This window comes from Battus philenor, unplaced genomic scaffold (assembly GCF_028537555.1).
Source record: "Battus philenor isolate CCGP_79_NKW_IND1 unplaced genomic scaffold, ilBatPhil1.0.hap1 SCAF_29, whole genome shotgun sequence".
Taxonomy (NCBI): domain Eukaryota; kingdom Metazoa; phylum Arthropoda; class Insecta; order Lepidoptera; family Papilionidae; genus Battus; species Battus philenor.
The window spans coordinates 7,689,110-7,704,604 of NW_027181692.1; the positions used below are offsets into that span (position 1 = coordinate 7,689,110).

Here is a 15,495-nt window from a genome sequence, read left to right on the forward strand (position 1 = left end):
TTGCATTGTTTTATTAAAACGCTTAACCCATGGGAAAGCTTTGTTCACACTGACCTACCTTACACTGCTATTCAAGCAGCATTTGCAGATCCTGAGACAGAGGTTCTTTGAAGGTACCTAACGAAAGACCTAAGCTGGAACATTCCCTGAGTTGTTTCAGCTCGGTTGCAGACTCCTAGTTTGGGCTGATGCTCCAGGAGATGATTAAGATCAAAGGCCCAGATTGCACAGATGCCCATAAGGCACCAGAGTGCTGATCCACGGCTTGGTCAGTTGCTATTGCCTAGCTAATATCACGACTACCATTTCGGAAGGTGTTAGAAAGAAGAAATGGAAGAAATTCCCGCTACGCTTCTGTCTAGCATGATCAGGGGTTGACGTCCCTTGTGATATATATTCCGACAGTTTATATTATGCATGGTACAGTGTTGAATGTTCCGAATGGAAACCAAGACACACACTCACTGGTAAGGTATCGCTGCATGGGCGGAGGCCAGTCCGTTGAAGTGGTGTTGTTCGCACGCGTGCAACGGCGACAGCTTGTGCAGCGGCGCCAGTGCCAGCACCTGAAAACAAGTGACATTTAAATGGCTCACTTGACTCCACCACCTGTTTGAACTGCCCCAGACTTGAGAAGAACTAGGTAAATAAACTCACTGGAAATATGTATTTTTTTAATTACATAGTTATAATATGAACCCTTATAGGTTTAAGTTGATATGCGTTAAAAAATGTATCTAAACTTTAATCTGTGATAAATCTATAGAAAAATAAAATTATAAAAGAATGTAAATGTAAAAATAAAGCAGAAAAACAGAACAAAATGTAAACATGTAGTATTATGGTGAGAAAGACGACGAAAGGATTACGAAAAAAGTGTTCATTTCATTTTTTTTTTTTAAACTTCAAAAAAAAGTTTCACCAGTCGCCAAATACTTAGATCACTTAAACGGAAGCTTCATGAAGTGATCGCCCGTAAAAGCCTTTCACACATTCCACTAATGAGGGTATTCAGGCATAGAGATAGATATTCCGTTGGGTTTCGTGAATTGTGGGAGTGGTTGTGGAGGGGAGCTGTGAGAAAGGTTGGTCTTACCGGCACGCTGTAGTGGTGCGCTGCGAGGGTGACGGCGTGCGAGCCGGCACGCGCCAGCGCTGCACCGCCTGGCAGCGCCGCCGTCACAGACAGCACCACCTGCATATACACCATATTTAGGTAGGTTTACCCCCCATTAGGCACGGCATGGTCGCCGGGATTCGCTGGATACGAACAGCGCAAGCCAGTTGCAGCGAGTGCCAATCGGCAGAAAATATGTAAGGTGTCAGTGCTAATGTTTTTCGAAATGCCAATAATGATACTAGATGAACTCCCCCCCCCCCCCTCGGGGGCCCTAGAATCGGAATATTACATCGTGACGATGTCTGATCTAGCTGATCGTACCCAACTTCACGTGTAGGGGTTTCTTGTTAGAACAGAACTGTACAAACAATTGAAATTATACTTACATCCATTGTGAGAAAGTCATATTATCACATCACACGTTAAAAATATGGCATGTAACAAGCTGCATTGACTGGAGGTGTAGCTGAATACAATCAGATCACGATATTCGGTAGTTGCCGCAACTGCTCAGCCCAGCGAGACTACTTCGCCACTCGGGTTTCCTTGCTGATTTTTTTGTGTGTATATGTTGTCGTTTAAGTTGCTTGTATTATTTTTGAAATATTATTAACCAAAGTTTCACTTCAAAGCAAATCTTCGAACTACATCCTCGGTTTTGGTTCTCCGGATCTCCTTACGAATTTCACTAACGAAATGGAAAGGATCAAGTCCAAAGGCGTACCTTGTTGACGCGTGACATGAGCGCCGTGGCGGCGGCTGCGCTCACCAGCGTCACGCGCACGCCCACCGCGCTCAGCCGCGCCGCCATGGCCTGGCTCTGTGGACACACAACACTGTACAATATAGAACATTAAACAAACATAGTTTCTTTCAAATATACTTCGCTAAGCACTTTCAAAAACTCAACACATATAAGGTACATTTAAATATGTATTTATACAAATTACTGCTGAGTTCGTAGCGTTGATTCTAGAGACAAAAACTTGACAAGAAACTTACTTACGCTACTTCACCGCCCTTACCGAATAAAATGACAATCGCCGTTATCATTTCTATTCGATTCTTAAATATAAGCAATCTACGAGTTCCAATACACCTTAGTGGCGGAGATAGGCGGAGTATTCTTTTTTTCTTTTTTAAATAAATAAGGTAAAGTAAAAATAAGAATAAAAAGACATCATTTAATTCGGCAGGGAAGGCGATTTTACAATTTTTTCTTTTATAAATCATCTATTTGTCACGCAAAATTCATGATACTAATTCCACGCATATTTATCTCCTATATAATATTATTAATACAATAATATGGTTTATCAATCAATTAAGTCTCGACATAACACGTTGTTTGTTGAACTCAAGGCCTGTGGATCTGGAATCCACGAACTAAGAAATTAAAAAAAACCTACATCAGATGTCACGCCTGACGTCTTGGATAGACTAAGAATATAGATCTGATAGCACAGAAAGTACTCAACTGACCACAAAAACCGCTATCTGCGATGTTTATTATAGTCTAACTTTACATGTCAGAGATTTAATAAGTGTATCCGAACGCGTAAAATATTTAATACATGTATCCGAACGTATAAAATATTTAATACATGTATCCGAACGTATAAAATATTTAATAAATGTATCCGAACGTATAAAACATTTAATATATGTATCCGGACGTTTAAAATATTTAATAAATGTATCCGAACGCATAACATACTTAATAAATGTATCCGAACGTATAAAACATTTAATATATGTATCCGGACGTTTAAAACATTTAATATATGTATCCGAACGTATAAAATATTTAATGAATGTATCCGAACGTATAAAACATTTAATAAATGTATCCGAACGTATAAAACATTTAATGAATGTATCCGAACGTTTAAAACATTTAATACATGTATCCGAACGTATGAAACATTTAATAAATGTATCCCGACGTTTAAAATATTTAATACATGTATCCGAACGTATAAAATATTTAATATATGTATCCGAACGTATGAAATATTTAATAAATGTATCCGAACATACAAAATATTTATTAATGTATCCGAACGTATAAAATATTTAGTGTGTATCCGATATAGTGAAGGTTCTTCATCCTTTCTCCTGCGTCACTCTTTTTTCTGATCACTGCGAACATCACAGGCTGTGTACGCTTTCATGTGTATAATAATTATTCAAACTGGAGATACATCGAAAGGATGTTTCATTAATTTAATGAATCGTTCCCATCCAAGGCTTCCAAGAGTATGTACGAGTGATTTCTGGTAAAAACTTCGCATTCCATCTCGTTTAGTGCGATGTTCCATAGCCGGTCTTATGCTCTGTGGCGATAATTGGGAACCATATCAGGAAAAGTTGTTCGAGGACATGAACGACGTGGCTGTTCACGCCTTGCTCTATTAACACTTTCTTTCACGTTTTGAGAACATAAGCTCCTGTTTTTTGAAAAACGCGACGGAGGGAAACTTAAGGAGTACCACCACAGATTTCCATGTGCCTAGCCATAGTAATAAAATTTACTCGGGCAAAGTAATAAAGTGACCAGAGGATTCCGTAGATCTCAGGACTTCCAGGAGTGGTTCATTCAAAGGTATTATTTGCATGTTGAAAAAAGAGATAGAAGGGAATCTGTGGAAGACCGCCAGATGCACGTGTTACCAGTGTTTCGCAGGAGATCCTTCACAGGATCCAATCGGTACAGGTAGTATAGTGTGACGCACTCACCTCGGCGACGTCGCAGCTCTCTGCCAGCACGAGGCGGTAACGCGCGGCGGCGGCGGCGGCCCGCAGGAAGCGCTCGGCCAGCGCCCCCGCCCCGTAAGTCAGCACCAGCTCGTCCGCGTGCACGTGCGAGCGCGCCTGCGAGCACACCGCCGGCACGCTCGCCTCCAGCTCCGCGCGCAGCTGCACACCACCATCAACATATCAGCTGATCGAAGTCCCATAAACGTCACCACGAGGAACGGTGTAGCGCTGCTCGCATCCAGCTACTTTCTGCGACCTTGCATCACACATTGTTGCAATAGTGTAATAGCTCGCAATAAAAATAGTCTTTTAGAAAAAAAGTCTACTAAAAGATACCATCCGGATGCATTGATAACTGCGCGCTGCACAACTATGACATTTTCTATTTATATATACCTTTCTCCGTCTCACACATACGACACGTGTGATTGGTTGTAAAGAAAGGCCTGTGATTGATTGGGTAAATAAAGTCAGTTAAGGTTTTGAATAAACATAGGTTTTCAGTTAATAAAATAAATTCTGTTCTCTGCTCACAAGTTTTACTTTTAGTTCCAAGAGACGGTCTCCTAAAAAATTAAAAAACAAAGCCTAGATTGAACTCGAGGTACTGTTTCCAAAGGAATCCACGGAGCCCCACACCAGCGCATAGCCAACCACCTTGGAGCTTTCAATGGGTAAGAGTCCCACATGATTCTATCTCTCTCTTTCAAAATAAAAGAATTCTTGAGCATTCCCAGGAACTTGGTTAATGAACCTCCAAAAACACCAAACTAATAATTAAAATTCGGTTTATTAACACACTTTTTATCTACTACTACTTTACAGATCAAATGCTATAAGAAAAAAGAATTTTGTCTACAATGAATTTAAAAAAAAAAACAGAGAACAATGCAAAGCATGAGACTGTGAAATGAATCTTTGAAGAACATCTTCAGCATGGAAGAATACCAGCGAAGAAATTCTAAAGTAAAATTCCCTCATAATCTTGTCATCCCTTTTGGAGGAAGTGTCTTATGTAGGCCTAGAAACTCATAAACAAAAAAAAAACTAAAGCATTTTCCACAATGAAATACTGTTTTGTTACTTATCATACTTGTTCTTGTCTATTTCATCATCACTTTACCACCTCCACTGCTAGACATAAACTTCCTCCAATGTCTTCCAATGATTTTAACAATGTGATATATCCACCTCCTATTTGCAACAACAAGATAGAATCTTGGCTACAACGAAGTTGGAAAAATTGGTACATGTATATACTTATGGTACTTTTACCAAGGTATTAGTATACTCGTGAAGCCTGCAGGTACATACCTCTGCAATAAAGTCCCTCACAGGTTCTATGAGGACACGCGTTGCAGCGGGTGCAGCTTGCCGCTGTGGGGCTGCCACCAGCCGCTGGAGGGATTCTCCTGCACCCTCGCCGCTCTGAAACACGAAAGCCATTTACAACTGCAGCAAGCAATTTGCTACTGAAGGACAAGACAAACAATGCCCAGTAATAGTTTTATTATTAGTGACTGTAAAAGACCTTTTCCACTTTCAGAACTTTTTAGTTTTTTAGAAGTGAAAATATGAACAGTTACATATTTGGACAATTTGTAATTATTGATGATCAGGAAGGTACATGAACGGCAACGATGAGGCCCTTTATGAGATCAGCTCCGTGCTAGATACCACAGTAGCTGAAGCAAAACACTCCGTCATAGACCGGCACAGATAACATTGCAAAATGCGTGTAAAATTTTTCAAAAAGTCTCACTATCCTATGTTGTGAGGAATAAAGCGTAAGGAGGATAGAGTGTACAGACATAAATGAAAGTATAATACGGTGGACATATTTGTGATATTATATTATACCGAACACGAACACTACCGAAACTGCTGTACTGTATGAAAGCGTGGCCTGGACAGTGTACTCTCATAAAGACAAGCTTTTATTGAAACGCAATTACGTTAAATAAAATCTAAACCCTCCTTCATATTTACTAAGAATTTAAAGGGTAAACTTCATTGGCCTTCATAGACATTTCAAAATGTTTTTTTTTTCTTTCAATAGGAATTGAAGACGAAATTCAATCAGTCAGTAAATTTTAAGGCTTAATTCCAATTGCAACAGCACCTTTGAGTACAATTTCAGTCTGCAACCGATAGATGGCGCTAGTAGTGGGTTGAAGTGCCTATCGTTTGACATGGGTAGTTGCATATAAGGGTGACATAACACAAGAAATTTCCACATATAGTACACATGGATTCATCATGATATATCTGTCATCATAAGGTACAAGAAATTTTGTAGGAATGTTTCCTTTCACAGAGTAGAGGACAGTTGAATACCTGGTTGTCGTGAGCACGTTGCTCGTCGCGTACTGCGCGCAACACTCGTCGCACGGCGTTGGCCGCGACCGGCTCGTGAGGCAAAGCGCCCACCAGGCGCCGCCCCACCGCACGTAGACGTCCACACAGCTCACTGTCGACACACCACACACATTTATACCTCTTTATCCTTTACTTTGTCACTCTATTTACTTTAAATTGACACACCAATGCTAATACATGATATAAGTATATGTAGGTACTTTGACTCTACTTTTGATACTACTTCAGTGTACGGGAGTAGCACCCTAAAGGGCTATCCATCTCAGACAGCCGAAGTTCCTCTCATCAACATCAAGGGTCTGATAGAATTTCTCAGGAAGTTGGGTTGGTTTGATTAAGACCAACCACAGTGCAAAATGAGCGCATTGTTTTTAAGTTGCAGAAACCAGCCCCCTGAGACAAGACAAGAACTGCTTTGGTAAAATATATGATTACACTTTTAGTCTAGAATGACATCCAGAGAGGAAAGCTAGACTAAATCAGATATGAAGAGATATGCAGAGAATCCTAGGTCACCGTTTGGACCTAAAGGTTACATAGTTAATATCACAGAATGTCACTGGATGCAGGCAGTATAAGACCAGTCATTATGGTGATTTTTGGGGAAACCTATTCCTTGCAAGGGCCTCTTTCAGCTGACATGATTATGATGAGGTCCACAAACAACACATTATACAAATATATGCAGGTATATAGGGTCACAGGATTTATTCTCAGGATGCAATCTTATGCAACTAATCACACCTAATATATATTACACACCTAATATATATTATAATTACCAATATTCAATATAATATAATGTTTAATTGTAAGATTGGAGCAAAGCTACTTACATGGCAGTGGGATTCTCTGAATCGCTGATTATCTCTTCCAGTAGCCCCACTGTGGCTGTCGCAATGTTTAAAGACCCTTTCAGCTTCCTGATGGATTTCATTGACATGTAATATACATCTTGAGGTATTACAATTGTTATCAAACTTGGATGAGTTATAATAAGTAATTTAAAATATCATAATCTCCCAACTTTAAAGAGAGTCTACTCATGAAAAGTATGCTGGGCTTAAATTTAAACTTATATATTTTCATATTATTTTTCCCAGGACAAGCCAGTTCCCTGAAAGTATTTTTTTCCTATTTTTAGAGTCTAGTTCTTTCTTTGAAATCTACCAAAAAAACACAAATTTTATAGAATTCATCACTCATTTTACATTTAGAAGTCAGAACTTTCAATCACATTGCTCTAAGAAGAGGTGATCAGAATAAATCTTTAAAAAAAGTCCTGCACTTCCAATTGTGACTACTTTCATATTAAATAAGTAATTTGTAATATAAAAAAATCCAAATTATGTCTATATCTACAGGCATGAGTAACATCAATTAAAACATGTTTTATTAACCTAATAATATCAAATAATTGAACTATTGTTTTGTTAAATAATATAGAATCAATATCAAAGGATTTTCTTGAGAACGATCTACATTTGACTGAAGGTAAATTTAACGAAAATTAAGTCAAAGGACTGGACGCGACAAGCACGGGGCGAAGTCCGAAAGCTATTCTCCTTTCTACAGGTTGGATGCACGGGTTCGGGGAACAGCTTTAATTCAAAACAAAGCAAACAAGCGTCTTTGCCACGACTCACCCACTTCTTATGTCTGAAACGTATTTAACAATCAAGTCTAAGCATCTCTCGTCGAGTTCTTCCACCTGACCTTCTGAAGGTGCCATTTTGTTTAATTTTTTTTATCTAAACGTATAAATTTTATTGAGAAAATATTGTTTTCTAAAGATGATGAAATATAACCTCAATTCAAAATAAAGTAATTGAATGACATTTGTTCAACAGTATTGCCTTTATTTTACTATCATGATATAAAAGAAAATACATTTGCAATCTTGAAGCTTTTCGGAAGAATTTTATTGCCGTTTTTAGTCAAACGTAAAAAAACTTCAAATTAGGTAATGACAATTTGAAACCAGGAGTATGTCATAGGCAACATATTACTAATAATATTATTTTTTTTGCGTAAATTTATTTGATTTTTGGTTGGCCGCTTGCTAACATGCAGGTCCCGACCGGCATTAAAATAATAGCCTTGTTAACAGACGACGAACTTTGCATTAGCGGCTGAAGTACGACATGACTTTAAGTTAGGCGAAGCGCGGTTATAGGAACTTTCCACAATATTATTCTCGCAGGTGTATAAATAGTAATCTAACTTTGACAAGTACTAGCAATTCCTAAAAGCTCTCCGCTCAGAACAGCCATTCAGTTTACTTCGCACAACAGCTTATCATTTCAGTTAGGATAGAGAATCACTGTAGGTAAATATATAATAATTAATCGTTCAAGTGGTTTTGAAGACTTAAAATTGCGTCAGGCAGACATAATTATTTACGTATCAAAAAATAATCCTTGTTTCTAAATCGGTATGGAATATTGATAATTATAAAAAGGATTTAAACAAAACGAAGAAGTAACCTTGGACCTAATGATAAAAGCTTTTTGCTTTTGAGTAATAATTCTTAACATTAAATAATACATATATTTAGAGCTAAAAAATTTGAACGAAATATCCGAACGTTATAAACACGGAGCAATCATCTGTGATCTGTCACTTTGCAATCAGAGCTGTTCAAATCGATATTCTTGATTATTTTATAATAAATTAGCTCGAAGCCGGCGAGAGTCGTCCAGGGAGCGCCAACGTTCGCGCGCGGGCCTCTTACATTCGGGTCCGGACTCTGGGGGCAACTTTCATTGAGGAAGCTCCAAGGAATTAATGTTAAAACTACGAGAAAACTTGTAACGCTTGAACGGGTTTCTGTTCCGGAAATGAGAGTGTTGGTGAGGGCATGGAGCTGAGGTCGCGCGCAATGGATGCGTCCCCCGACGAGGACCACTTCCAGGGTCGGCTGCTGCACCAGGTGAGCTGAAGGGCCAGCTCTTTGCCCGAAACGCCACTACGCTAGAAGAGAAGCAATGTATCGCGCTTTTTTAATTTTTTTTTTATGAATGCTCATCTTTATTTACTTTCTTCCTGTCTTCGCACTTCAATAAACATTTACACAACTATTGCAATTTGTTATATTTATTTGCGATTTTTTTCAAACCCTTATTAACCTTGGTGACTGTTTATAGGCTTTTGGTGATTGGCTTTTTAGCTTTGTGTATCATTAGTAAGGTTTGTTTAAAACTTATAGCATTTTCTTTGATAGATTCTTTTCTAAAATCTTAATATAAATAATAAAAAAGAAACAACTACAACCTTTATTTTTACAATTGGCATATAGTTCTTATTATCTAACAAGAATCTCATTAACACTGGAGCATGATACACCTTATCTTTATATTTACTACACCTATTTGTAATATTGTTAATTTTATTTTTAAGAAGTATGATGAAAAAAATCTTGGTTGCAAAAAAAAACCAGAATCATTAACCTGTTTACCATGCAACTTTTCTTATTTTATTCCCATTAATGTAGAAATAATGTGAAAAATATAAAATAATTTATTGAATACAAATCAATGCATTTGGTGTACTGTATATAAAGTTTAAGTAGACATTTACGAACAATTTTCAATTAATTATTTTAAATAATAAGCTACCAATGGCTTGAAATGTTGATCTGCTGCAGGCCGGTCAAAAACTCAACAGTTGCACTTTTTAAATAAAATTTAACTATGTTTTATGTGTGTATTATAAACCATATAAATGAGTCAACTTAAAACTGTAGAAAGCTATAATAGCATTTATTTTATATATAGTTTTGATTTTAGATTTAAATTAAAGAAATGGAAGGTTTAAGATATCTTGGAACTTTAAACTAACTTGTTCAGATGTTAAAGCCCTTTTCAAAGTAACTTTTTATAAAATATCAGTGTTAGCATTATTCCATACATTTATTTATACCAGCAAACAATAATTTTTATTTTATTTACATGATTATAAAATAAAGAGGTTAACAATTTCTTCAAGGAAGTCATTACACTATTCAGTACATGTTCCATTGTCTCCATGTATAGTGTTTGCAATTTCATTCATTTATTCATGGATGTCAACTGATAGATGCCAAAGCCAAGGCACAGGCCTTTATCAAAGATTACGATGATGACTGGCCTAGCACTGCCACCTGGCAACTTTCCATGACAATCTGTTTGTAAAGGCCATTTGCTGTAAAAGCAATTTGTGCTGCACACTGCCCTTTCACATGACCAATTCCAAGGATGTCATTGACTTCGATTCTTTTTCAGATTTCATTTCTCATGATAAAGGTGATAGACATGAAAAGGAACAGGCAAAAGAAACTATTTTTTTAGTATTATAGCGAGATATATTTAAAAAAAAAAAACATTGTAACATTCTGTAGGAAAATACATCAATCCATTCAATTCTTCTATGAAGAAAGAATGTTTGATTTTTTTTTTATTTTGAAATAAAGGCTTTCTTAACATAAATAGGAATTTTATTGTAAAAGTATATTGCCAGTAAAAAGATTTTCAAACTCAATGAAGTTGAATCCTAGCATACCTCATAATTTGTTTTTGTTTCTGGTATTTAAATTATGTATATCACACTTTTATGAAAAATCAGTAATTTCTGACAGACAATACATTTTCATTAAATTATAAATAACTAACTTAAACTATGGCAATGAGTGAAAGACAAGTGTCTGTTTGGAGTGATACTAGGAGTAATAAGTAGATATGTTTAAATACTTTGTTCATTAGATTACTTTAGTACATTTAAGCTTAGCTTAAAATTAAAATGAAAAACATTATCACACGGGTTGTAATAAGTTGATGTTTTTCCATCCAACTCACGCAGTTTAGGTGATTAAAGTGCTAATCACCTAAACTGCGTGAGTTGCAAACATTATAGCACACAATTATATCGATATTTCTGGGCATTTTACCTATTCACGAAAACAACAAAAGACTAAACTAAAAAAAATATTGCAGAACTTAAAATAAGAAAGAAAGAAATTAAAATATTTCATATGTGAAATAAATGAAAATAAATCATGATCGATAAATACAGGTCAGTGCAATTCCCGCGTTTTGGAAATGTCAAACGCGCGAAGTTCAAAACGAATTGTCAAATGCGCAAAAACCATAGAGAACTCACAGAAGCGCAATGTTTCAATAGTCAGTGTTAGTTATTTCTTGTGTAATTTTCTAGCTTAAATTTCAACTGAAAATTGGGAAAAATTAGATACATTTTATTTTATCCATTTTATCCATTTTTTAAAAGTTAAAGAAATCGATAGTTTTTATTAGGTTATGGTGAGACCATAAGAAATAGAGCAGCAGGTACATTTTCACTGGCACAACCGAAAAACGTCAAATATTTTACACATTAATTAAAGGATTATTTGTTGCCATTTTCTATTTTCTGAATATATTTAAATCATTTGTTTCTTTTCTGAAGACTTTTTATTTATTAAAAACAAAGAGTTTAAAATTTGGGAATTAGAACTAAAGAAGATGCAATCTCGTTTATGTATTATGCATGTTGCAATTAGAATAGGTTTAATTAAAATTGGTTAAGGTTGAGTTAAACAAATATGGAAATAATCTAAATAAAATGATTTTACTCAAAACGAAAGCTTATTAACGAGCGCCAGAGTTTATTTACTAGTGACATTTATGTCCAAATAACGGAAAGCCGAGATCCATTTTTACATGTATATAGATTGACATGCTGTTCGTTCGTGTAAATACGTTCGTGTAACAAAGTTTTCTTGACACAGATATTGAGGATGCACTTAATAACAAATTCACTTAAAACTAGTTCCAATGCAAAAAGTAACAGATAATGCATCGACCTTCAAGCTTCGCTGTTCACAGTTCCCTATATTTTTTACATTAGAATAACATTTAAAGTTTAGACTTGGAATTCTCAGACTTCAATATAAACGTAAACTGAATTTAGGGATGGATAGGGTAGATAGATTAAAAAAGTTCATTTGCTATAATAACACCAAGAAACAATATGCAAATTACAACATAACAAAGTTGTCTTAATAGAATAAAATTAATTATTATAATGTATATATAAATATAATTATTTCAATATAATTGTAATTTAGCGGCTTCGCATAGGTGATAAAATTCCTGCAACTTGTAAAACGGATTTTTTGACAAAAAAAAAATACCTTAACACCTTTGAGGGTTCCCTAAACTTACCATAATTTTTTAATATAAGCGACAGTTTTTTATACCTTAAAATTAATGTAAGGGAAGCCTCTTTTAAAGTTATTATAATTGGACGCGGGCTGTATCAGCGTTCCACGCTGTATTTGACGTCTGCGTAATTGTTCTGCTTGCAGATACTTGGTTTTTGATCAAAAATTAACTCAAGATACCGTAAAAGCTTGGGCGTATGTATCAACTTTATTTAAAAATGCATAAAATTTTATATGTATAGTATCAACGTCGGATTTTTAAAAAAAAATTGTCTTTTGAGAACATAATGTCATTTTTATTTATTTAACCAACTGCAATGATTAAAAATTGGCAAGTATTTTATACTAATACAAAAAGAGCTAAATATAAAGGTATGCTCGATCGATTAATTTAGAAAATTTCTCTTGTCAAAAACAATTTAGGATTCTCTCGTTCAGTCGAATGTAATTTATTCTTATGACGATATATATTTTAATTTACTTTGATGACAAATTATTGACTGTTATTTGATAGACTGTTCGTTTAAGTGTTGTTGGGCAGGGCACATAGAGCGTAGAACGGATGTTGTTGACTCTTTGGGTGTATTTGACGTTTGAGACGATCCATTTACTTTTTTAAACGGTTTTATTTAGTTCGACCCGTACGGAATTTATTTTGATCAAAATTAGAAATTGAAATTTGAGCACCTTCCCGTTGTCAGATTGATCTGAAATTTGTTACACACATTTAATTTAGATGACAATACAATATAATAAAATCAATAACATTATAAATCTAAGATGGCCGCCGATACAAAATGGCGGATTACGTATTTTTCCTTAACCCCCTCAATATGGGTATCAAATGAAAGGGCTACACTAGTAAAACACGATGATTATGTCAAAATTTAAAATTCAAGATGGACGCCGTTCCAATATGGCGGACTAGGTACATATTTTTCCACAACCACCACAATATGGGTATCAAAAAACCGTTTAAATTAAAAGTTTTTTAAATGTATTTATTTCTCGGAGCGGATGACGTGTTTAAGACGTCAAACTAAAAATTAAACTCTTGGGTGCATTGGACGCCTGAGAAACGTTATTCACATGTTTTCCCCTAGTAGTGGATAACATTATTTAATGTTATGCACAGCTATATAGCTTATATCGGCAACATAACCTCAAACGCAATGCAAATGCACGTGGGATTCCCGTATCCGATGCGCAGCTGACAATGACGTCATACAGCTCCTGCATTTGTATTGATTTTTAGTTGAGCCAACCCATAATAATTATTTCATATTATAATTCATATAATAGTTAAAAGTGACTCTTTGTGTATGAAATCATAAGAATGATCGTAGAGTCCAATTTGTAATTAAAATCAGATTGAACTCCTCTATAAGACATCCGTTAAAACCACGTGGTTTTCAAAAGCACCCTGATCTGTGAGCCCACAACAAACTCAGGTTTTTTGAGGTCACTTTTTCAATATCATTAATGCAGAAGACCAATTTATTTCCAAGCTTTATATTATCATTTAGGTGTCCTTCATAACGTGACACATTCTTTTACAAGTTTTTGTTTAATGAACTTCTTAAATTATATATAAAATGTATAAAAACAATTTTATACATTTTATATATAACGGCGAACTTAAGAAGGCTTTCTCTACCAGGTAACCGCTAGGCAATGCAGAGACAGATATTAATAAAGTTAGGTTACCAAGTTGATATCATATATGACAAAAATAAAGTCAAATTGGGAGATAAAATAATCACATAAAAACATCCTTTATAAATATACTAATGGCTACTTCGCTTCGTATGAGGACATTATACAACTTTTCACTGTCAAATTTCTATGTTGCACTAAACAAACCATTTCCTCATATAAGTCGTAGGGAAGGAAAGTCATACCGCGATTTTAAACGACTAGCGGCGCCATCTGTTATCGTCTAGCTGTACTAACAAATTTTAGTGTCAATTTAAACAGGCTTCAACTTATTATAATTATACCATAATATATAAATATCTACATATACTATTCATATAAACATAATAAATAATAAAATCTAATTATCGTAACGATCCCGTCAGCTTGTCAAGCGACAAGTTTTGGATCTTTGCTTGGAATGCGCAGCGATTTCTGATCAATATATATCGAGAGGGAGCGCGTTATATTTTTTTAAGTTTATAAACACGACACATAAGTGTATTGTAATAAAGAATCTTCCTCTGTAATCCTAAATATATATGTAATAGTGGCGAGGAATCACTTAGGCTTTTTTAGTGGGTAGGACCTAACATATCTTCGTCTCACTCCTGAAGTAGTCTTGCAGGTTGAATGTTTAATTTTCCTTGCGTAGCACAATGAAGTATCAGTTTAAGGAGTCAGTTTGTGCCAGCAGGCGGCGCTGTGGGACAATGTGGAGCTGCTGCAGGAGCTGGTGGCGTCGGGTGCTGATGTCAACGCTCGTGACTCCCACCAGCGCACCGCACTGCACGCAGCCGCACTCGCTGAACGCAGCCGCTGTCTGCATGCACTGCTGGCTGCTGGCGCCGACCCTGACGCACGCAGCGACGAGTCCACTGGTGGGAAGGTGCGAATATCTGATAACTAGTCAAAGTGGACTTCGATAAAAATAAGTTTCGTCATCATAACAGCCAATAAAAGCCCTCTGCAAGGCACAGAACCTTCCTTGTCGATTACGCCGTTACTTGCGAGTATTATACAGTATGATCGGAAATAACTGCAAAAGATTTAAATGAGTGGACCTATATCACAATTACTGTCAATGTATTGTACTACCTATCCGAAAATCACTGGTTACAGAAATAATAAACGTAATAATATAGTAAGACAAGACAAATTGGAAATCTTTGGGAGGAGTGGTGGGGGCTATGGCCCACTGTGGATCCTAAATTAGTTTTGTCAAACTTCAAATGTATATTCAATTCTCGACCATAGTTTTCCCAGTTTTTCTTCTCCTAAATTTCTTTAAAATATATCTGGTTCCGGTAGACTTAATAAATATGGAAAATGCAAGATTTTTCAA

General features: G+C 35.9%; 2 protein-coding genes across 2 annotated transcripts in view; one reads left to right on the forward strand and one right to left on the reverse strand.

Moving 5' to 3' along the window:
• The window catches only part of LOC137926208 (uncharacterized), a 65,680-nt gene extending 57,589 nt beyond the window's left edge, over window positions 1-8,091 (reverse strand). Inside the window, exons 1-8 of the mRNA XM_068769781.1 lie at window positions 7,906-8,091; window positions 7,096-7,182; window positions 6,218-6,350; window positions 5,195-5,308; window positions 3,860-4,039; window positions 1,845-1,940; window positions 1,097-1,195; window positions 466-566 (exon numbers count right to left, since the gene is read on the reverse strand). Of these exons, the coding sequence (XP_068625882.1) occupies window positions 466-566; window positions 1,097-1,195; window positions 1,845-1,940; window positions 3,860-4,039; window positions 5,195-5,308; window positions 6,218-6,350; window positions 7,096-7,182; window positions 7,906-7,991 (896 nt within the window). The 5' untranslated portion in view covers window positions 7,992-8,091. The remainder of the gene's footprint in view (window positions 1-465; window positions 567-1,096; window positions 1,196-1,844; window positions 1,941-3,859; window positions 4,040-5,194; window positions 5,309-6,217; window positions 6,351-7,095; window positions 7,183-7,905) is intronic.
• A 925-nt stretch (window positions 8,092-9,016) lies between these two features.
• The window catches only part of Lrrk (Leucine-rich repeat kinase), an 82,468-nt gene continuing 75,989 nt past the window's right edge, over window positions 9,017-15,495 (forward strand). Inside the window, exons 1-2 of the mRNA XM_068769670.1 lie at window positions 9,017-9,191; window positions 14,848-15,039. Of these exons, the coding sequence (XP_068625771.1) occupies window positions 9,120-9,191; window positions 14,848-15,039 (264 nt within the window). The 5' untranslated portion in view covers window positions 9,017-9,119. The remainder of the gene's footprint in view (window positions 9,192-14,847; window positions 15,040-15,495) is intronic.